The 23,304-nt window shown below is 60.6% G+C and overlaps 1 protein-coding gene across 1 annotated transcript in view; it reads right to left on the bottom strand.

Annotated features, from left to right (window-relative positions):
* The window catches only part of Cul2 (cullin 2), a 24,682-nt gene extending 1,453 nt beyond the window's left edge, over window positions 1-23,229 (bottom strand). The window contains exons 1-2 of the mRNA XM_037228310.1: window positions 23,075-23,229; window positions 19,117-21,246 (exon numbers count right to left, since the gene is read on the bottom strand). Coding sequence (XP_037084205.1) covers window positions 19,117-21,246; window positions 23,075-23,221 — 2,277 coding nt within the window. The 5' untranslated portion in view covers window positions 23,222-23,229. The remainder of the gene's footprint in view (window positions 1-19,116; window positions 21,247-23,074) is intronic.
* Window positions 23,230-23,304: the final 75 nt, after the last annotated feature.

The following is a 23,304-nucleotide window of genomic DNA, read 5'->3' as shown; positions in this document are numbered from 1 at the left end:
GCCCCGCGCGCTCGGTGCGTGGCCGGCGACATGGACGGCTGATGGCGGGCGGGCTGGGCGCCGGAGCCGGCCGCCGCCGGGAGGGGGTATCGATCCGTGACGGCACCGCCTGCCCGCATCTGCGGTCGCCGCGCGCTGACCGGCCGCTGCCGCCGCTGCCGCCGCTGTCGCCGCCGCCACTGGTGCCGACCCGATGACCTGGCCGGGTCAGTCGGTGACCGGTGACGGCCGGTGCGCCCGCCGGCGGCCGCTCGTCACCGTCGGCTAATTATAGCCGGCCGCCGGCGCGTCTTCGCCGGGACCGGTGCACGCCCGTACAGTGGCTAGCATGGGGTCAGTGGTCACCGCCTCGGCTGCCGGCCGGCCAGAGCGTGTATCCGCCGAGGAGTCGGGCCGCTTTTTAATCGCTGCTCCCAAGGCCGCGGTGATGAGACAGGCGAGCCGTTGCCGAGGGTTACCCCTCCCCCGCAGCCTGAGGCTCCCGGCCCGTAAGGTGCTGCCTGTGCATGCACATGTCATGCTTACCGAGCCTGGTGGTTGGTGGGAGTGGAGGGGCCGAGAGTCGTAGCTGGGCGTTTTTGTGACGGGTTGCTTCATTATAATATGGCGCTCGATGGTCTCCGCTCCCTTTTCTGTTTATGGCGGATAAATTGACGTCTTCATACGAGCCTCTCGAATAACTCAGCTTTTGAAGTATCGTCGGTTGTGGAGTGGTGCTCATGAAACCCGTGCTGGTAAATAGGCGGTCGTTTGTATCTGCAGAAGACCGGGGCTCGGTGACGATATTGCAGTCGGCTTTACGAGCCATCGCTCACCCTGAACATTTGCGAACCGCGCGCTCGGGTCCTCCCACCCCGGGCGCGGGCCGGCGGCGGCAGGACTGGTGGTACCGCCAGAGCGGGCGGGCCCGTGCGGCGCCCGTTGGTCTGCGGCAGGCAGCCGGCCGGCCGGTGCCGTGACGCCGCACCTGGCCGCACCGCGCCGGCCGCCGCGTCTCGCGGTATCGACCCGTCGCAGAGCGGCGCGGCGGCCGGCCCGTCTCCACCGGGCCCGCCGCCGCGGCGTCATCGCACCAGCTGCGCCCGCCGCCGCCACCGCCGCCGCCGCCGCCGCCGCCGCCGCCGGGCGCCGCTGGTTTACGAGCTCGCCGCGGCCGCCCGCGTGGGTGCTCGGCGACCGGCGGCCCGGACCGGCCCGTCGGCCTCAACGGAGCCGGCTGTCTCGCGATCGTTGCGTGCTGTCCTGATCGGGCTGTCGCGGACGCTGTTGGACGCGTGAGGCTGGGAATGCTCCTCCCAAAAAATTGTGAGGGGACGGGCGTGCACTCCCGTTATAGCTGGGTCCTTTCACATCCACGCAGTGAGCTCAAATGCCAGATGGTGGCGGTATTCCTCATGCTCCTTGCTGCTGTTGTCATGCTGGCGAGCTCTGGGATAAGTACATGTCTGGGATACCGGGACCTTAACGACGCCCGTCGTTCTTCGACCTCGTGATCCAATGAGCTCAGCTATGTCGGGTGCAAAATCCCCTCCATTGAACCAGTTGAAGACTTCAGGATACTTATAGATCGTCGGACGTGATCGTTGTTGACGGTGCACATAAGTTTGCCTCGAATCTTTGCAGAAAGTTGTAAAACTCCTTTCGTTCGCGTGATTCTCGGAAAACTCGCTGAGATATTAATTGCATGAGGTTATGGAAGGAACGCGGGACGTATACTACAGCAGATGTCGCCTCGCAGCCTTTGTCGCTGAACTGCGAAACGGCACTTCCTTCCTAGTTTGGTGTCGCTCCCGTCCCTCGGTGCAGTGCGTGACAGAGGCTGCATGACGCGAACACACGAACGCCCTGATGTGATGCTCGCGATACGTTATAAAACTGCTCTACTTCCTCATTTTGATGTCATATGCCGCTTAGCAACTGTCCTCGAAACATTGTGGAGGAGACCGACACATGCGTTAAATGGTTGCGTTTATAGTGTTGCGAACAGCCGTGTCACTCGCCCTGATTAGTTTCCCCTTCCCCTGGTATGGTGGGCGTTTAATTGCCCCGCTGATGCCTTTGGTACTTGCTTTTTATACGCCCCAGAGACGGCCAATCGACATTTCGAAGCACGAGCAGAAACATTGTCTTACGACCTTGTAGTAAAGTGCTGAAAGCCTTCAGCGGTTCAATGCTTGAAAAATCGTCTTCGGTGATTCTGCGCTGCCGCTGTGACCAGCTATGGGATCTGAGGGGGGGGGGGGGGAGGGGCGGGTTTCAACCCGTCGTTACCCTTGGAAAGCCGCGTCGGCGTTGGTAAACCGCCGCTGGCCGCCCTGGGACCGGTGTTTCGGAACTAAATCAGCCCTGCGCTGTGTGGATCCCCGGCGCCCGGCTGGCTGGCGTTGAATTAGTGGCGGCCGGCGGGCGGGTGGTGGCGAGCCCGAGCGGCGCGGCAGAGGCTGGACTGACCCCCGGTGCTGCCCCGGTCGGCTCCGGAGTAAACCAAGTTCGAGCGCAGTCCGAGCGGAATCGATTTCGCTGAGCTGAGATATTTTGCGAGTCTGATGGGAATCGCTGAGCTGATGGGTCGGCTGAAGTGGACATGGACAGCAGAGTGACGAGTCAGCAGATGCTTTTATTCTGATAGCTGTTGGATGAATTGCTCGTGCAGGGTTCTATGGAGCTCAAGGACAGTATCTCTTACTATGTCATTGTAGCCAGCTTTATCGGAGTGCATTCCGGAATTCAGACTCGTCTCAAGTCGGAATCGGCCTCGACTTCAAATTGTGCCGTGCTGCTCGGAATCGAAAACGAACCCCACGCGCTGCGGGCTGCAGTCTGAGAACGCTGGAGCGGAATCCGACCCAAGTTTACCGGCTGGAACAGCCCCGTGTAGGTGTGCGCGGGGGCGTGCTGTCCGGCTGGCCGTGCTCCCTCGCCGGGGTCGTACGGCCGGTGGCGCCGCTGCCGCTGCCGCTCCTCTGTCTTCGTCCGACGACATTTCGCTGTGTGAGGCCGGCGGCCCCCGGGTTCTGCCCAATGCACGGTCATCTGAAGGAAGTCTTCTGCTGGCTATGAAAGGCTTGATGGATGTGAACTGAAGAAGGTTGCGGCGGCTGGGTGTCTGACATGCGTGACCGGTTCAAACCGGTACTGCTCTAGTCTGACCGGTTGGTCAACCGCCTCGCCAGTGATGGGTCAGGTGTCGTTGGCGCGAGCGGCGTTCTTTTCGTTTCGTCGCGTTTAGGATTGCGGTGTCGGTCGTGCCGTTGCACGGCAGGCCCTGCAGCGGATGCTCGGGACTGAGATCTTCTCAGCGGCCCGGTGGTGGGGGGATCGCTCGATGGGATCCCCCGTACTTTTCCCGTGCGGCCGCCGCCTCGGCGCCGGGGACAGAGCCGGGCGGCGGGCACGACCGAGAGGCCACTGACCGCTCCCCGGTCAACCCGGTTAGGGCCACTGGCAGCGGGCGCCGTCCGCGTCACCAGGCGTGCGACGCCGCCGGAGGTGACCGGGCCGGATGTTGACCATGCCGTGTGTGGCGCCGGCCCCAGTTCGGCCGGTGCCCGGATGGCCGACACCGGTCCACGCCCGCCACCTCCCTCCCCCTCCCCCCCCCCCCCCCCCCACCTTTCCGCTGCCAGTCACCTTTGGGCGGCGCCGCTGGCCCGGTGGCTGCGCTGCCGGCCGCCCGCCGCCGCCGGCCGACCGGCCACCCCGCCTCGCCTGCTCACCAGACACCTTTGTGTGGCCCTTGTTTGGCCGGCTCTTATTTTGGCGACGGATGGCCGCGAACCCCCGTCTGCCACCCCCGGTTCCATCGGCTGGCCACTGAAACTGATGCACGGCAAAAACAATGAAACAAAAGCACTGACGACTGCGGAGACCAGCGGGATTTCTTCGCACGGCTCGTGACATGCGTGTGCGAGTGATCTCCGTGATGAGCGGCGCCCGGTTGATGGCACCGCCGGCGGCCCGCCGTCGCCGTGACCCGCTTGCGTCGTGTTGCGTCGGGCTCCGCAATTAGAGGCGGCCAAAGCGGCGCGGTCGGCGTCGTCGGCTGGCGGCTCGCTGCGATCGACACGGCCCGAGTGCGCCGCAGGGGGAGGGGCCGTCTCGCTCTGACCCCGGCTGGAGAGCGGTCGGCAATGACCGATGCGAGGTGGTCCGGTCGAGCGAGGCGTGTCGCGACCACCATCGCTTATCCGCCGATGTGTGGCAGGCGGGTGCAAGCAGAAGTCGGCGGTGATATGGCTCTTCCCCCCGTGCCCGCCGTCGTGCGCCTAACCGTCACGTTTCCGCGCATGAGTCCCTGCGGCGCCGCGGTTGTAGCCAATGGCGCTACGCTACACCAGGCCGACCCGCCGGCGGCGTCCGGCCGCGGGCGTTGCGTCCCGCCGTTGGCGCGCGGGAGGCGGCCGGCGGTCACTCGCCCCGCGATGCGGCTCTCCGATAATGGCGGGGGAGAGTGGCGGCGGCAGCGGCGCCGGTCATCGGCCACCCCCTCTCGACTCCGGCTCTGGCGCGGTGACACGGCCCGCGGCACTGCGCGGTCGGACACGCCGCCGGGCGGGAAACAGGTGGTGCTGGATCTCCGCTCACCGGTGCGGGTGGTGGGCATGCCTTCGGGCTTCGCGCTTATCAGGTTTAACCAGTGGCTTATCGTGTTCGATTTGCGGTTGCAATTTGCAGTGTACCGAGAAACATGAATTCCGGACCTTTCGACGAACGGTTTTGGGACGCGCTGCACTGTCGGGCTCGTTTCAGCGGGTTCTGAGTGAGCACGTCTGCACGCTTACTGAAGCGGACTGCGAGCTCAGCCAAGCGCTCACATGCTCGTTCACCAAGCGCCGTCCGATCTTTCCACGGGAACGGCTCCTCCAGGGCGCCCTTTCATGCCAGCGTACGGCGCAGAAGCCGTTTGACTGAAGCGTGGCGCTCTGCCAGCGCCCCGTGCGGCCGTACCGGGCCGTCAGCCTATTTCAAGGCGGCCGTGTGATGGCAGAGCCGACTTCTGGGCGTGATGGCTACAGTCTGTCGCAATGAGCGTGACGCCCACGTCCCTCAGGGACACTGTTGGCTGGTTAGGTGATGTCCGTTCACTCGTCGGACCATTATGCGGGACCGTCACTCCGCCAGAATGCGATACGCTTGCGTTCAGAGACGCTCGCGCAAGTTATCACGAGGTGCGGCAGGGTGGACCTGGCGGCAGCTCGTGAGCCTTGGTGTTGATACGTTTGCGGGCTCTTCTGTTTGAGGGCCCGCTCGCGATCCGACCTGCACCGGCGCTGATGCAATAGCGGGTGTCGTACTCGGCGGGCCGGCGGCGGCGGCCGCCCGGCAGCCCCGGCCAGTAATGAGCCGCGGGGTGCTCCGGCCGCAATGAGCCGCCGGGCCCCTGGTGGCGGCGACGGGAAGCCCCGATGACGCACGCCTCCAGCGAGTCCGGAGTGCAGTCAGCGCCGGACGCCGTCGCTGACACCGTCCAGCGGCGCGCCATCTGGCGGCGGCTGCAGATGCGGCCGCTTGTTGACGGGCTGCCGTCCGTCCGGCCGGACCGGCTGACCGGCTGGCCGGGCGGCGGCGACGAACCGGACCGTGACGAGCGGCGCGCCCGCCGCGCCTCGCAGTCGTGTGTATCTGGCGCGGATCGATGTCGGCAGCCGGCGGCCGGCCCACTGACTGACCGACACCTCTGACGCACGGTCGGGCGCCGTCCCGGGCCCCCGCCCCGGCCCCCAGCCGCGCTCACGGCGCGATGCTGAGACGCGGTAGAGAGGTGTCGGCGCGGCTCGGTCGCACTCGCCTCCCCTTCCCCCTCCTGTGTGCTCAGCGTGAGCACTCGGGATGTGTGGTGCGGTCGTGGCGTAGGGTTTTATGACATTGCTGGAAGCTGGTCGTGCTTTATCGGTATAAAAACAGCTTGCTCCTTGTTTGTCTCGTTCAAATCCATTGGAACTCCCGTTTAGTTGTGGAGCTCTACATTGTGGGAGGGAGGGGAGGTGAAGCAAGGAATTGTTACGATCGGTCAGGTGCATGCGATGTTCTCGAACTTGCTTGACGTTGAGTCTGGCACTCCCACCAGTCACCTCGCACTTCTACCTGCTGCTTCACCTTTCACTTTACCTGCCACTTCACCCCTCACTTTACCTGCCGTTTCACTTCTCACTTCACCTGCCGCTTCACCTCTCACTTTACCTGCCGCTACATCGCCCACTTTACCTGCCGCTCACGAGTATCGCACGCCTGGTTCTGGTGAGGCTGTATTCTGGCGATTACACCGACCTCGTTACGTGACCGGAAGCTTTGTATTCGTAGTCGGCGACCGTCACGAACTGCTGTGATTTACCTTTGCCAGAGCCCCTCGAATGCTGTCACTGCTCCTTGATCATGGTCATCACCATGGTTGACTGGCAACATCATAATATCCACTACACGCTGGTGGGGTTCGCCTGCATCTCCGGTGTTGTCGCCCGCCGGTTCGTGTCAAGCACTCGGGTAACCACCACCTCCGCCGCCACTCGTCCGGCCGGCGGCCCGTCTGACTTGTCGGTCCCATCCGCCAGGTGCCTTAGAGGAGGAGGGCGGCGAGGGCGGTGGCGACAAGGAGGCCGACACGGAGGCGGCCCTGCAGCGCCACCTGCTGAACCAGCGCGAGCTCTTCCTCTCCGCGCCAGGTGGAGACGCTGCCGGCCACGCACATCCGTGGCAAGTGCTCTGTCACGCTACTCAACGAGACCGAGAGCCCCGAGAGCTACACCGGACGGGAGTGAGTCCCGAGAGCTACACCGGACGAGAGGTGAGCCCGAGAGCTACACCGGACGAAGGTGAGCCCCGAAGCTACACCGACGAGAGGTGAGCCCCGAGAGCTACACCGACGAGAGGTAAGAGCCCCGAGAGCTACACCGACGAGAGGTGAGCCCCGAAGCTACACCGACGAGAGGTGAGCCCCGAGAGCTGCACCGAACGAGAGGTTAGCCCCGAGAGCTACACCGAACGAGAGGTGGGCCCCGAGAGCTGCACCGAACGAGAGGTTAGCCCCGAGAGCTGCACCGAACGAGAGGTGCCCCGAGAGCTACACCGAACGAGAGGTGGGCCCCGAGAGCTGCACCGAACGAGAGGTGAGCCCCGAGAGCTGCACCGAACGAGAGGTGAGTCCCGAGAGCTGCACCGAACGAGAGGTGAGTCCCGAGAGCTGCACCGAACGAGGGTTGGACCCCGAGAGCTCTGAGAGCTATGCTGACACCGACGACCGCCATGAGGCGTTGCTCCTGAGCGATCGTGCGTCTTCCGTGATGACCTGCGCCGACCGGTCGCTGAGCAGGCCCGGGCGGCGAGCCCCGTCGAACTGCACGACTGACTCCCCCCCCCCTCCCCACCCCTGACCCACAGTCTGCCCCTGCCGGCAGAACTGCTTCTTCTACTCGCTGGTGTACGACCCGCAACAGAAGACGCTGCTGGCTGACAAGGGCGAGATCCGCGTGGGCAGCAAGTACCAGGCGGACATGTCGTGCGCGACCCTGCGGCAGCCGGGCGAGACTGACCCGCGCCGCTCCGAGGAGCTCGAGACGCTGGTGTGGACGCCGCACCACCAGCTGCCGGACCGTCAGATCGACCAGTTCATGGTCATATCGCGGTGCGTGTGCGCCGCGCCGCGAGCGGAGGGGCTGGGGACGGTGTGGACGGGGCTGCTAGGAGGCTCGGGCGGCGTTCTGTGTGGGATAGGGCGGGGCCGGGGACCTCAGCATGTCTTGGCCAGTTTCTGTTGGCACGTGGCGGTGTTAGTGATGCTGTCAGTAAAATGTTATGGGTAGTGCGGTAGGTTTTGCTGCAGTGAGTTTCAATATCAGGGCATCCCTACAACTGTATAACTACACACGCCACAGCTGTATATCTTATCATCATTCGCACGCGCACTGGCCTGAAGAGTGAGCTGTGCAGTTAAGCGGCGCGAGCTGTCGTGTCTGGGTGTGCGGGTGACTGCACGTACCCGGACGCGGCAGCCGTGTGCGGCACGGTATTGTATGCAGGGTCGTGTTATCTGATCAGCTGGCGTGACGCCGGCTGGCTGCCGAGTGAGGACGGTCGTTAGCCGCCGGCCGGACGTCGCGCCCCGCCTGACCGGCCGCCGCGCCGCCGCCGTTGCAGCTCGGTCGGCACGTTCGCGCGCGCCCTGGACTGCTCCAGCTCGGTGAAGCAGCCCAGTCTGCACATGAGCGCCGCCGCCGCCTCCCGCGACATCACACTGGTGGGTGGCGGGCGCTGCCGCCGGTCGGACGCCGCCCCGGCCGCCCGGGGGCGCAGCTGACTCGGGGAGCGCCAGCCCAAGCTCGGGGCCGGACCCTGCCGGAGGGCCGCCGTCCGATGTGGCAGGGGAATGTCGTAATGCGCGTGGTGGGGCTCTTCCGAGGTAGTAGTGCCCTATAGCAGTCACTTGAAGGAATTCCAAGTTTTTGAACACTTTAGTGTGAAAGGTTTAAAGGGAAACCTTCGCTTACTGGCTGGGTCTGGGTGTCACGATCTCGTCGTAGTCTCGTCTCGTCTGGGTGTCACAACCTCGCATGCTGCCAGGTTGTATTCAGATCACTTCTGTTTTTTTTTATAAGAGTTCTCGTCCAGTTTGTAGCTGGGTCGCATCGCTATATCCATCCCTACCTTTCCAACTGTGCCTCTTGCATTTCTCTCCTCTTTCCGTGACCGTCCCGGTCTGTCCGGCCGCCGCTGTTGCAGCCCTGTGGGCGCGTTCGCGTGCGCCCCGGGCCGCTCCAGCTCGACGAGCCAGACCAGTCTGCGCATGAGCGCCGCTCTCCGCCTCTAGCGTTCAAACTGCCACAACCGCCGCCGGTCCCCGAATGCTGCCACTGACTCTGCGTCGGGCGTCGCAGTTCCACGCCATGGACGTGCTGCACAAGAACGACTACGACATGTCGAAGGCGCTGGCGTCGCTGGTGCCGTCCAGCGGACCCGTGCTCTGCCGGGACGAGATGGAGGAGTGGTCGGCCAGTGAGGCCAACCTTTTCGAGGAGGCGCTCGAGAAGTACGGCAAGGACTTCAACGACGTCCGGCAAGACTTCGTGAGTGCGCGCCGCGGCTGGGGCGGCCGTGAGGGGTCAGGATGTTCTGGGGTCGAGGCGAGGCGCGGCGTCGCAGCCGAGTTTGGAGCGTCCTGCATTGCGGTTTGGTCAACGGGGCGGCTGGGCCGCGGCCAGAGGGAATTGGATTCGGGAACTTAGGCTTGGAGTGCGTTTTCCCAACGAAGGTAGGAGGCGAAGTTTTCGTGTCCGCCTGTTTTTTTAGGTCGAGAGGTCGAGTAAAAAAAAAGTTGTTGCATGTTTGCATTCGTGTCTCGTGGCAAAGTTGGCTTTGCTTAGCTTCCTGTAGGAGTTTGTCATCAACTGCCTCAACTAGTTTCGTTAATCAACTGAGGTTTGCTGTGCTATGATTAACTCTGAAGACCATGTTCAAATATGACTTGGTAGCTCTGATCATCTGTTGCAAGAAAAAAAAACTTGAGGATTCAGAAACATTTCCACTCAGCTGTGCGACCACCACTTCCAACCACTTCCTTGTCCCTCACTCCTTCCCCCCCCCCCCCCCCCATGAAGTGCTATGGCACCTGAATAACCATACAGGATCCCTGTTAGAGTTATGGATTTTGATTCTCAGGATTGGAATGTAGTAAAAAGTCCCAAGTGTAAGTGTCTCTGCTTTATTGGCATTATAAGTGTTATTTCGAGACTTAAATGCAACAGTTTAATTCAGTTAAAGTTATTAGGAAATGCATCAATTATGAGCCAAAATCCAAACAAATCGCCCTGCCCCGGAGGCAACCCCGAGAAAGGCGAAAAGCTTTCACCCATAGTGTGTCCGTTTGTGAGGGATCTCCGGGAATGCTGCTGGGGACGTCTCCAGCCCGACTCCAGCGCGCGGAGATGGGATCGTAGACAAGGTTGGCGCGCAGGAGGCGTGCATGATCTTGTGCAGTGAGAGCGCGGAGGAGACGAGGTCCGATTGGAAGGTATTGCGATTGGAGTGTGGGTGGGGAGGACGTTCGGGCATGTTGGGTGGATGCTTGGAAGAAAAACGGTTGAGATAGTTCACTGGACGATAGAAATTGATGTGACGCGCGCGTGTCTGGTACTTTTTGCGTGGTGTGATCATGATTGTGTGGTGTGTGCACAGATCTTGGGCTCATTTCTGTTTAAAAAATCCTGAGTACTTACTTGATCAGGGTTTAATGCCCTCTGAGCGCCCTCTCTGTCAAAATTCCACCACCGCCTGTAGCCTCTGCTGTAGGCGCAAGGCTTTCGCCTGTCTGGGGAAGAACAAACCCATCGCTGTTGTGTAACAACGGTGGGTCCGCGATCCAGTTGTCAGAACGGTTTGGATTTCCTTGTGGGGATCAAGGGAGCCCGCATACGCGCTCGCACTCGTGGCAAATAAGCCCGTTTTGCGCGCTGGCTGTGTTGAGTGCTTAGCTCGGCGGCGGCGTGTCCTTTGGCCGCACCGCTCGGCCGGCGGCCGGCCGCGCCTGTCCTGAACGCCGCGCCGCGTCCGCAGCTGCCGTGGAAGAGCAACGCCCAGCTGGTGGAGTACTACTACATGTGGAAGACGACCGACCGGTACGTGCAGCAGAAGCGCGTCAAGGCCGTGGAGGCCGAGTCACGCCTGAAGCAGGTCTACATTCCAAACTACAACAAGCCCAACCCGGCGGCGCTCAGCAACGGCAAGATGGTGAACGGCGCCGGCGGACCGGACACGGGCCGGCCGTGCGCCGGCTGCTCAGGTGAGCGGGCGGCGGCGGCGGACTGGCGGCTCGCGCGGCGGCAGGACTGGCCGCTGGAGAGCAGAGGGTGGGCTGGAGCTGCGCTGGACGAACGTGGAAACCACAGGGCGCGCCGGAGACGGCTGGTAGGGACGAGGATGTTGGGGTCACGCTAGGGCAGGCTGCTGTAGTATACCGCTGACGGTGCAGGAGGAAGTGGTTAAGCAGAGATGCGTCTGGTAGCTGTGTCTGTGTGCTTATTTTTGGTAGTGGGGGGGGGGGGGGCGTTTCTGGTTGGTAGGGGCGAGTGAAGAGCACTGGATGTCGGTCGGTTATTGTATGATTTTTGGCGCTTGTAGCGAGGAGGGGCCACAACATTCCTTCGCCGACAGCTGTTAATCCTATGGGCATCACTACATTATTGTATGTACAAGCATTACTACTTGAGACAAGTGAGCAACATTGTTGATGCTTGCTGACCCTCGTGATGTTCTCTGTGAGAAATATTCATCAGCATGCAGAGGAAGGTTGGACTGGATCAGCCGGCGAGCTCCGCCATTTGCGCGTGGCCCCTCACGAGTGCTCACATACTCGCCGCTGGCAGTCGACTAACTGGTGCCATGTTGGCCGCCGACAGAGACTCACTCGAGCCAGTGGTACTCGTGGGGGCCTACCCACCTCGGCGGCCGACTCTGCGCCAACTGCTGGGACCGCTGGAAAAAGTACGGCGGCGTGCGCAAGCCCACGGCTGAAGGTGAGTCGCCCGCCGGCACGTTACCATCGCGCTCATGGGTCCTTGTGCCAACAAGGTACCAACTGTTGGTAAAAGCTTCGGGCGTAGTTTGTTGCCATCACCGTGATGGTCTCGCACAGGTGTGGCCGGTGGGTGTGCAGAATCGGTGCCGATTTCGACAGTGTCGGTGGCCTGCTGGCGGCGCGAGCGCCGTCTCCACCGCGCCGCCCCCTGGTCACCGAGCATCGCTGTCCTCACTCCCCTCTGCGGACGGCGAGTCCCTCTGACCTTGCCCCGGGCAGGTGACCTCGTCACCGCGCTTGTGACACCGCCGTGCCCCGTCCGTAGACGGCGACCGGCCGCCGTCGGCCAGCGGCGAGAGCGAGCACTCGGCGTCGTCGGCGTCGCTGGTGAAGCTGCACCGGTGCACGTCGGCCGGCTGCGGCCAGGAGTTCCGTCAGCGCGCCCAGCTGATCCGCCACGCGGCCAACGCGCACGGCCTGCTGCTGCCGGGCACGGGCAGCTCGCGGCCCATCACGCGCACGCGGCCCAGCTTCTTCCTGGCGCCGACGCCGATGACGCGGCTGTCGCGTCGGCTCTGCCGCCACATGATCAAGCCGCGCCGCGCCGCCCGCACGCCCATCCACGCCATCAACGTGGCCGCCATCAAGGCAGAGTGTGAGTGGCCGCCGCTGGGGACGGGCGCGGCTGGGGTGCGGAGCGTGGCGAGCGATTGCGCCGTGCACGTGAATTTGTGGGAGGGATAGCGGCTGGTTGGTTGGTTTGCGGGCTTTAATGGCGAACCAATCGGTGTATGTTTGGCCAGACTGTCCGTGTTGGTCGGTGTGTGCCGTGCCACCGCAGGACTTCCCGGTGTCTTGTAGAACCAAACCGACGATCTAGTGTCCTGCGCTGCCTACACGTCACCATGTGGACAGCCGTCAGCCCTGTGGCGGCCTCCACGTGCTGTCTGTCCGTGCGGACAGCCGCCAGTCCCGCGGCGGCCCCCACGTGCCGTCTGTCCGTGCGGACAGCCGCCAGCCCTGTGGCGGCCTCCACGTGCCGTCTTTACGGCAGACAGCCGCCAGTCCCGCGGCGGCCCCCACGTGCCGTCTGTCCGTGCGGGCGGTGACGCCGTGTGACACCACTGACTACAGGTAACCAGCTGATGACGGAAAGGAGCGAGGAGGAGCTGCAGGCGCTGCTGCAGGCGCGCTGCAAGCCACGCGAGCGCGGCTCGGTCTCGGCCATCGGGCCCAAGCTGGGCCACCAGCTGCAGCACCCGGAGTGGATGGTGCCGGCGCCGGGCCCGCCGCCGCAGCCGGAGCGGGTGGCCTTCCCGCGGCCGCCCAAGGCACCCGGTGAGTGGCGGTGGGGTGAGGGTGGGTCCGGCTCCCGCGAGGCGGGCGGCTGGGCCCGGCTCAGAGCGCGGTGCGGTGATGCCGAAGGCAGCCGTCGTCACATCCCCGGACAGATCAGACAGTTGCGACTGCTGTGACGGAGCTGCACTGAGGAGACGGGCGCCAGTGGTCGGCGCATGGGTGGTGCTGGCTCAGGGCTGGCGTCAGCTACAATGCCGCCGTGCAGGCCACGTGGTCATGTTTTAGTGGGCTGCTGTGCCGAACCAGATCAGGGGCAGATGAAGTAAAGGCTGCCTGACGTTCCAACACCTAGGGGCGCCTTGTCGTGATTGATTGGTTGATTGATCAATCTGTTCTGATGCTCTGCCGTGGGATTTGGTGCAGGCGCGGGGCTCGGTGTTCGCGCGGTTTTGTACAGCCAACGCTGAGCCTTGATGTGGCGCGTAGCCGGGCACCCGACGCTCGCCCGCGTGTCCGCCGTACGGGATGCTGGTGCTGGGATCTCGCGTGTCTCATAACAAGCCACCGGGTGGTTCCGCCCCGTTGTAAATCGTGGATGTAAACCGTCTCCTGCACGTCCTGTCTGAAGACGCGTTGCTCCAGCGCATAGTGCGCCGCGCGCTGGAGCAGCCTGGCCAGTGACCGACAGAGTGCGCCGGTCTGCGGCGTGACGCCCCGCGCGTGACGGCCTCCCGCCCTGCGCACAGACGGCAGCCTCATCTACACGCCGGTGGAGAGCAAGATCCAGCTGAACTCGAGCGTCACCCTGATGCGGAAGCGGCCATACGAGGAGACCAACGGCGTGGATGGTCAGTGCGAGGAAACCAGCGGGGAGGAAAGTCAGGCCGGCCAGGCGACGCGCGCGCTCTGCCCGGTCTGGTACGGCTGCGGGTGCCGGCCGGCTATGACAATCTGAGGAGTCCGGCTGAGATGCGCGCCCATCGGTTGGCTGGTCCGGTGGTCTGACGTGGCCTGTCTGTGAAGGCTGCCAGTGGCGGCGTCTCTGTCGTGTGAGACAGTGCGGGGACCTTCCGTCTGGGGTGTGGAGCCGTGGCTGACGCGCGCCCAAGTCGTGTGGAGGCGGTGGCTGACCCGGAGCCGTGTCGTTTCAGCGAGCACGCCGAAGCGCCCGCGGGATTCTGTCTCCATCACACCGATCCCGGCTCCCCCCGCCCCGGTGAGTGGCGCGTGCGCGTGCGCGAGTGGCGCGAAACGCTAGCCCGCTGGGCGCGGGCGCGGGCGCAGCCGGCGCTGCGCCCAGCCCACTGGCAGATATGATGATGATTATTATTATTATTTGGGCCTTGGGGCGCACCGACTACGTCGGTCATATGGCACTGGCAGAGATCGGTGGGTCACAGCAGGTCGGAGGCAGAACAGACCGGCCACAGCCGCCACGCCCGTTCGCGCGATGACATGGATCGCTTGTGTTGCTCACGACGTGTATGTGCTCGGAGAGATCAGCTGGCGGATGTCCCCTGTCCGTTGCGCTGCCGTTTCCGGCGCCGTCTGAGCCGGCAGTGGAGCCGCACTAGGCGAGGCGATGGGGTGTGATGTGCGCCCCCGGGTGCCGCGGGACGGGACGGGACCGTGACCGTGGCCGTGGCCGTGACCGTGGCCGTGACCGTGACCGTGACCGTGACCGTGACCGTGACCGTGACCGTGACCTTGGCCGTGACCGTGACCGTGGCCGTGGCTGTGACCGCGCCGGGCTCGTGTCGCCAGCCGGCGGCGCCCCGCTCCGGTAACCACGTGAACGGCGGCGGCCGCGCCAAGATCGCCACCGTCACCCGGCTGGGCGGCGGACGCCAGAAGGTTATCTCGCTGGCCGACGCGCCTGACGACGTGTTCCACGTGGCTAACGCCAACACAAAGTAAGACCTGTGTGACTGGGGACGGGGGGGGGGGGGGGGCAGTGGGCCAGAACCAGTGTGTCAGCAAGTGCTGGGCTATGATGGGTGGAGGCTGCGAAGGCTGCGGATTGATAAGTGGGGTGTGGGCTCTAGTTTTGCATGCGCACGCCTCGCCGCGCTGGGGTGAAGGCAACGTATCCACTCATGCAGAGGAACTTTTGCCGTTAGGGGTGAGGGCCTATGGGCATGGACGGGTTGACATTTTTGTATTCCGGTCAGCCGGGGCTTGCTCCAGCTGTTCCGGCCAGGGTCAAGGTGGCGGTGTCGAAGCCCTGAGCGGTGGCCAGAGACAGATCTGTGTGTGCTGTGTTCGTAGCCGTGAGTGACAGTGTGAGAATTGGTGCACTGCCTTTTTGGGAGTCAAGAGTGGCCCCCACACAACAAGCGAGTGTTTTTCCTCCACGTGAAAAGCACCTTTTCTCCTGCTGTCGTGAGTCAAGGGAAGTGGTTCAGCAGCAAAACAGAAATACGCTGGCTGGGACAAGACAACGCTGAAGTGCTGTTCTAGTCGGTAAACTTGTACTGCAGATGGGCAAATGACGTGCCCAATCGGGCCAGTGTTATGGCAGTTTGTGCATATTGGTCGGCATGACCCGTACCATGATTGTTAAAGAGATGTTCCACATTTGTATGGGGTTTTGAGATGGAGTAGCCATCTTGAAGATCATTCTGTGCATTTAACAGCCCTGCCGTTCTTAAGATCTAAACCCCTCGATTTTCTGAGCTACACGCCTGCGAAGATTACAGACCATTTTGGGAAGACTATATCAAGGTCATACAGGCATCCATAATGCCATGATGAAGTCATTCAGATCTTACCATTCCATTAGCCATGCGGTGGTGAAGGCCTGATAGAAATATGATTGGCGAGTTGTTCATATCTGGCGTTCGTGAGCACGATCTCCAGATCTGACGGCCGTCAATTGGCTCTCAGGTGACGCTGTGCAAGGTGCGATGACGTGATCAAACAATGAGGTATTAAGGAGCGTATTTGCTAAACATAGAAATTGTGTTGTCTATAGCAGTCTTCCACTTCAGAATGTACCGGGAGTTATAAGGTTAGCTTATTTCATCATATGTGATGCTCATTTCGTTATCTTTAAATATTGAATATTTCCTTTAAATCTTGCTATTGGTCACCTTGTGATGACTACAGCCCGATGTTGTCCAGGCCGTGTGGTACCAACAATTAGCCTTTGCTCGCTTGTGATTCGCTGGGGACTCCCATTGATAACTTTCTGTTGAAAGGCTGTGTGTAATCGCGTCTCTGTTAACGGGCTGAGCCATGGACTTTTGGAGTGGTTGACATGATGCCTGGCCGTCATTTCGCCAGCACGGCCTCGGTAGCGACGGCCGTGCCGTGGCGGTGGCGCACGAGCCGCGCGCCTCGCTGACGGGCCTCCACCGGCAGGCGGATGCGGCGCCGCCTGACGCCGCCCGAGCTGCGGCGCGCCGCCCGCAAGCCCTGGCGCCGCCTGGCGGTGAGCATGTGACTGGCGCGGCAGCCAGCCGACGCCGCCGACCGGCCGCCAGTGTACAAAGTCTAGCGCGAGAGCGAGCCGCGCCGCGGCCCGACCGAACAGCACAGTGCGGCGGCGCCGCGAGCCGTGTCAACCAATCAAAACACGCCGGCCGCCCGAGGCCGCGCGCCCCGCCGCCGGTGTGTGTTTTTATCACCCTCACCCGCCGCCGCCGCCGCTGCCGCCGCCGCGCCGCGCCGCGCCGCCGTCGGGGCGGCCCGTCCGCCCGCCGGCCGTCGGCAGCGCTCAGGGTGCCATCGGCCCCGCCCCGCCCCCACACACAACCGAGCTGTTTTGTTTGTTCTCTATGACGTGTGCACGTGATCGATTCTTTTCCCCACGCCCTGCCTGGGTTGTCGTCCCGCGCTCTGTCTCTGTCTCCCCCTGTCTCCGCCTCTCTCTCTCTCTGTCTGTCTCCGTCTGTTTCTCCGCCTCTTCCTGTGAGCGAACGAGTGTGCTAGCGATGACCAATGGGATAGCTGCAGTGCGCGAACGGCTGGCTCTGAGCGCGTGGATTGCTATTTATTCCAGCTGTCGTGTCATTTTTATCTCAGTAATAAACAGCTAGTGTTCTTGCCTGGTATGGTGTTTGTGCCGGCGCCGACGATGACCGGTGGGAGGTGGCGGCATACGGAGACGGGGCGCGCTCGAGGCGCCTGGGCCGGGGGCCCCGCTAGTGAGGTGAGGTGCCTAGCGGCGAGGGCAGGGTGGGACACAGGTGCACCGATCAGCGCCTCAGCTGAGCTGCGAGCTTCGGGACGAAATGCTCTCCCGTGGCAATGCCAGAAACAGCGCTCATCTGGTTGGCTGGCTGAGGTGAATGCCGAGGAGGACGAGGAAGGGCCTCGTGGCGGAAGCACGCGCAGTGATCGCAAAGCGATGCTTCAACGGTACGCCTTGTGATCAGGCGCATTGGGGACCACTGGGCGTCCTTTGCATGGTTCATCGACCTGAATTTTTCTTGTAACAAGTGGACAAGAGGTAAGAATGCCTGAGCCAGCTCGGGGATTCTGTTCCTCTGATTTCTGGTTAGTACCTACCGTCCGAGTTATGTTCGGTCGATTTTATTGGTAGCAATTTCATGAGAATTGATATAGACTAGTTATTTGTATACTAGTGTATGTCTTCTACAATGGGTTATATAGTTGCCATGCCATTTTCTCAATTTCAATTTCTTGGACTTCATGAAACATGCATGTGATTTAACCACTTAATCGTTTTGCGAATAAAACATCAGGTTTCGTTTTGACGAGGCGAGGAATGGCGGGTTTGATCGGAGATCATGAAGCGCCATTTCACATTTCTGGGTTGAACACATCCAAGCATGACCCTGACACGCGACCGCTGGCCGGGGCGGTGGACAGCGCTAACCTGCATGAAACGCATCACGCAGCCACCCATGACGTGCCTTCACACATAAACACGCCGACCACCACCTCCTGTGGGAAGGCGTCTGGCTGGCTGGAGCCGGGAACAGGTGGTCGGGAAACTTTGCCACCTTCCCAACCTCTGGACTTGTTCCCAGTTTCTGAGCACAACATTACTGTCTGCCATTCATCCTGAATATGTTGACAGCCGCGTGGCTACGTCGAAGCCCGCAGTGATCTGAAGGTACTGCGAGTCGCAAAGTCCAAAACAGGTGCATATTGCCACTGACTATCCTGCATAAGATGCCTGAACACCACCCTCACTTTCTCCGCAAAACCTGTTTAACTACCGTTTCTCATTTCCCAGGCCTGGCACGTTTGGTGGGCCATAGATCTGATGGCACTCAGCTGTTTGCCACGGTTGCCATGCTGGCGGCACAACTCCCTGTGTACGCATGAGCGATGTACTGCTGGCGCGCTGCCGGCCTGCCCGGATCCCGATCAACGACGGCGCCTCCTCGTGAAGGAAGGCCCCAAACGAGCCGAATCAGCCGGTGCCTAGTGGAGTCTCCTCGGCAGAGGTCCTCCCTATTCAGCTTGGGGGGTCCGGAAGGGCTCCAGCGTTTTTTTTTTTGCGCTCGCGGGTTGCGCCAGGCCTCGCACTGTCGAACAGCAGCGTTGATTAGCAGCCCCGAGAGTACGAAATTCGCGCACCGTGTGGGCCGCAGCATTTACGTGACCGGAAACTGTGTACAAAGTCAACAGATGCCGTCAGAGTATAATTCATAAATCCTGACCGTGATCTTCAACCGGTAAAATACGAAGGTGCAAAATAAGCATGGCTAGTGAACATTCGTGACAAAAAAACGTGGTATTCAAGCAAAACGCCTCAGCAATCGCACAGTTCCTGGACTCCAACACGCAGGCGTTCCAACACACCAGCCATTAGGTCGATAACAAACTCTCCGCTTTATTCTCCGTATGGGTTATCAGTACAGATCCTCCCGGTGTCACTACATTGCACCTGAATTCTTAGTTTAGCGTCCTATTAAAACGGCGGCCGGGCCAGCGAGCACACGAGCACCAGCCGCCTGCGGACCCGACCAACCGAGCCGGACAGCCACTGCTCGCCCTGAGCACATCACACTAAACCCCGGCGGACGGGCAGCGCGGGCGTCACTACCGGGTACCGTCGCGCGCCGACCGTTGCCTGCTGTAGCACCTGGCGCGCGCCACCCGATCATCACACCGGCTCGCCTGGCCGGGCCAGCGACGGGTGGCGTCGCGCCGCACCAGGTCCCAGGGCCGCCGGCCCGCCCAGGGCGGCTCGCAGCTCACGCCACGTAGCTGTACTCGTCCGTAGCGTCTGCCACACGCGCCAGGTACTCCTTGTCTATCAGCACGTCGATGCACTTTTTGATCATGGGGATCTGCGGAGTGAAGAGCGCGCGCGTCTGCGCCAGCGCCTCCTGCACCAGCTCGTTGTGTCGCAGCCGCTTGCGCGCCTTCATGATGCGCACGATGGCCGCCTGCAGGCACATCTTGCGGCCCTCGTCCACCTCCCGCTGCGTCTGCTCCACTTCGGTCTGCGCCTCGCGCGGCGCCGGCGCCGTCTGCACGCGGAAGCGCGTGCGCCGGCTGGAGAAGGCCGTGTTGAGCGAGAGCACGGCGCCGGGCGCCGTGGCCGGCACGCGATCGCACGTCAGGAGGCGAGCGTCCACCAGCGCCTGCACGTTGCGCACCAGGTGGTCGTCGGGCAGGCCCGTGGTGCGCTGGATCTCGTCGACCGAGAGCGAGTCGGCCGTCTCGAAGAGCACGAGCACAGCCATGGCGAAGGTGTGCAGCGTGACCAGGTACATGCGCGGGAGATAGCCGAGGCGCAGTTCTGCGTGGCTCAGGTGGTGGAACCAGGAGAGCTTGCGGCCGCTGAACTTGCCCTTGTAGAACTCCTCAAAGTTCTGGATCGACTGCTCCAGCTGCTGCGGCACACGGAACTCGACGATGCTGGTGGTGGGGATGGGCCAGGCGCCCGACTGGATCACCTTGATGGCCAAGTTGTGGCCCAGCGCGACGCCCCGCTCCGCCAGGTACGCGCCGAACTTGGCGGTGTGCTCCTGCGAGACGTTGACGTCCCGCAGCATCTGCGACAGCTTGTTGGTGAAGTCGTAGCCGCACGTCTGCTTGAACTTGGTCACCATCATCTCCTCCGAGTCCAAGCTCACCGTGTTGTCGTACATCAGCCGCTTGCAGAGGAACTTCTGGTAGTGCTTCTGGAAAGCGTCCTTGTCCTCGGCGAACTTGAAGATGACGACAATCGTGCCAAGCCGCTCCTCCAGCGAGGCTTCCGTCACGCCCTTGGTCGACTTCTTGAGCAGCGAGTCGCAGTAGCGCACCAGCAGCTCGGGCGCCGGACAGTGGCGGTCGCCGGCGGCGCGGTGGTTGACTACCGCCGAGCAGGCGCGGCACAGCGCTGCCGTGAACATCTGGTCGCAGCGGAACACCTCGCTCACCAGTGCCGAGTACTTGTTGTGCACGTGCATCACCGTCTCGACGAACGCCTGCGGGCTGTCGGTGCCGCGCGCGCTCACCAGCCGCTCCACGCCCACCGTGCGCACGTGCTCCTCGGTGAGCCGCACCAGCTGCTGCAGCGGCTCGGGCCGCTGCAGCGGCCGCAGCAGCTCGTACAGGTGGCGCAGGTCCGTGCGCCGCTCCTCGCGCACCATGGTCGGCGTCTCTGCCAGGATCAGCTCCAGGTGGTCCTCCACGAGGCGCGCGCGCAGCTCGGCCAGCACCCGGTCGTGACTGCTGGCGTTGAGGTAGCTGATACAACGCAGCTGCTCGTCGGCAATCACCTGCAGCACGCGCGCCATGTAGCCGTACACGTCGCACTCGAGCAGCAGCTGACTGGCCATGCGGCCGAAGTACTCGCCACTGGCGCGCAGGTAAGCCCGCTCGAACACGGTCTCGTATAGCTCCAGCTCTTTAGCCTTCTTGTAGCCCTCGGCGTCGACCAGCGACTGGATGACGTCTCGGATGACGCCGTGCTCGCCGTCCGGCAGCGCGCCCTGCCGGTACGCGTTGATGCGCTCCAGCAGCTGGCGCACCAGCGCCTCCTGGAACGGCTCGATCATGTGCCGCCGCCACAACGACAGGCTCAGCTCGCGCACCTCCAGGATGGCCGAGTCGCCGTCGGCGTCGTAGCCGCCGTAGATGAGGTCGGACAGCGTCACCTTCCGCTTCTTCAAGTGCTGGATGTTGAGGTAGATGAAAAGGTTGTCCAAGTACTGTGAGCCCTTGTTGTAGACAAACCAGGCCTTGTGGTAGCAGGAGAGCAGGTTGGGTTCGCCGGCGTCGCGGATCTGGCGCTCCAGGCTCTCCACGTGCTCGCGCAGGAACGTCTTGATCTCCGAGTAGAGCCGCGCCGCCTGCGGCTCCGGGTAGGCCACGCAGAGGGCGTACACATCGGCGAACCGGTCGCTCCACACATCTCGCGGCACGGCGCCCAGCGTTATCACCCCTGCCAGAGTCTCTTTGATGCCACCCCACATGGCATCAAAGTCCACCTGGCGCGGACGCAGCGACATCTTGTGGCCAGGACTGCAGCCCTGCAGGGACAATGGTACATGACATGAGGTAGCTTCCACCATAATGGCACTAGAGGGCCCTGACATTTGTTTTGGGGGGAGGGGCTGAGATTTCAAACATAGGTATTTACAAGCATATAAGAGTGATACCAGCAACCTCCTGTTACATTGTTTCCTATTACATGAAAGTAGTGACCAATATTTCTACTACCAAGCACTTCACACATGTTACTGAGAATCTCAAACACTTTGTAAGTTCTTTGTTATGCAGTGCATTAACACACATATAGATCCTATCTGGGCAACTTTAACCAAACATCCTGTTGTGACCAGTGGCCAGCTAAATGCTGTCTGCCACAGGCCTACCCCGGCTGTGCAGACCCTGGCTGATCAAGCTGCACAGCTGTGTAGGTGAGATGTCACCCCAGGTGATAGCTAACCAAAAGCAAAAATGCAGGTAAAGCCTAGATACCATAAAACCTTAAGTGACAGAATCTGAACCTCAGCTCCTAGAATACATTGTTGGGTTACAGACAGCACAGTTGCTTCCAGAAGCTTGTGGAAAGGTGAAGCCTGCCACTCAACAAATACTCTGGGTTGTTAGACATCTGGTTAATATTTTTTCATTGGGATGAGAGGCAGGAATCTTTGTTAAAAAACAATTATGGTTCAAACCTTTAAGCATCTTCACAGAAACCACACTGAGTGATAATGAATGTTGACACATCAAACATAGTGCAGGTCAGACTTAAGAACATGTGTGCTGAACACTAAGTTTATTAAAGTTTGTATTGAGTGCCTATCATACAAATGTGTTAATAAAAGAGCATGATGATGCAATCATGTCAAAAATATTTTCTCTGTAACACAGATGCAACACAGATGTAACACAGATATATATATATATATATATATATATATATATATATATATATATACATATATGTTGCAACATAGATACAAGATAACAATAGATCATACTCAAATTTCCCTTCTAGTCACATCATACAGGTAGCCACAATGAAAAATATTATTAGAATGTTTTCTGGGTTTATTTGCAGTGCATACCATGCAATGCTATTTTTACATGATATTTAGTAAATACAAAACAGCAAGGGAAATATGCATGCAGGCTTACAATTTTCACAAACATGACTAACACACTGAGTGTGTTGGCTGTAAGCTGTCATGCACACTAATGAGGACATCTCATGTGTTGCAGAATGGAGGTGGTAAATAATCACTTCACCAAAAAACTTCTAAAAATATAAATACATAACACAACCAGGCAAGTAAGGAAAGGAATTAACAAATCTGGTCCATTAGCACAAAGCTGTCATAACACTTAACTGATGCAAAGCTAGTCAATAATTGTAAATGAAATGAGTTTTGTTGGAGAACACCCACTGCCATTTATCATCACCCCAAGCTAAAACTCATGCCCATGTATTCCTCTTAGCAATCAAACCAATATTTCACAATTATGATTGCACTTCACTCCAATCTGGTGTTAGAGCCTATGCTCATCTCAGCATCTTTCGACTGGAATCAATATGACCAGTGTAGAAAACAAATGGAGGCCTAGTTCTTCCCAGATGTAGCAACCAATGGTTATTACATGACACACCGCAATACAGGACTTCAAAAACATACCAAAGTTGTTCTGGGTTTAGACCACAAGGAAACATAAATTCAGCCTTGGGATTTCGATTAAAACTGCCATTAGTTTCAATGTACATTGCTCCAAGCTTATAGAGGTGCAGCAAACAATGCGTCCGCATTATTCTCAAGCCATACTGTTTATGCAACACACCTGGGGAGCACACCCAGGCAAACGTGCGATACATACTAGATCAACAGCTGTGTCTATGCTGACTTGGGGACCGCACAGTATTCGGTCTGCACCCCACCTACAGAATAACAAATATGACCTAAAAATCCCAGGATTTCGCAACACGTGACGGCCATCCCACAGGTTCGGACATTCCCCACACATTGTTTACAAGGAACTCTCGCCATCCGCAATTCAGAGCGCGCCAGATACGGCTACTTTTCTCATCACCAATGTGAAATGCGGGC

This window comes from Pollicipes pollicipes, unplaced genomic scaffold, assembly GCF_011947565.3.
Source record: "Pollicipes pollicipes isolate AB1234 unplaced genomic scaffold, Ppol_2.1 Scaffold_2555;HRSCAF=2994_pilon_pilon_pilon, whole genome shotgun sequence".
NCBI classification, from domain to species: domain Eukaryota; kingdom Metazoa; phylum Arthropoda; class Thecostraca; order Pollicipedomorpha; family Pollicipedidae; genus Pollicipes; species Pollicipes pollicipes.
This window is presented reverse-complemented; position numbering and strand designations above follow the sequence as displayed.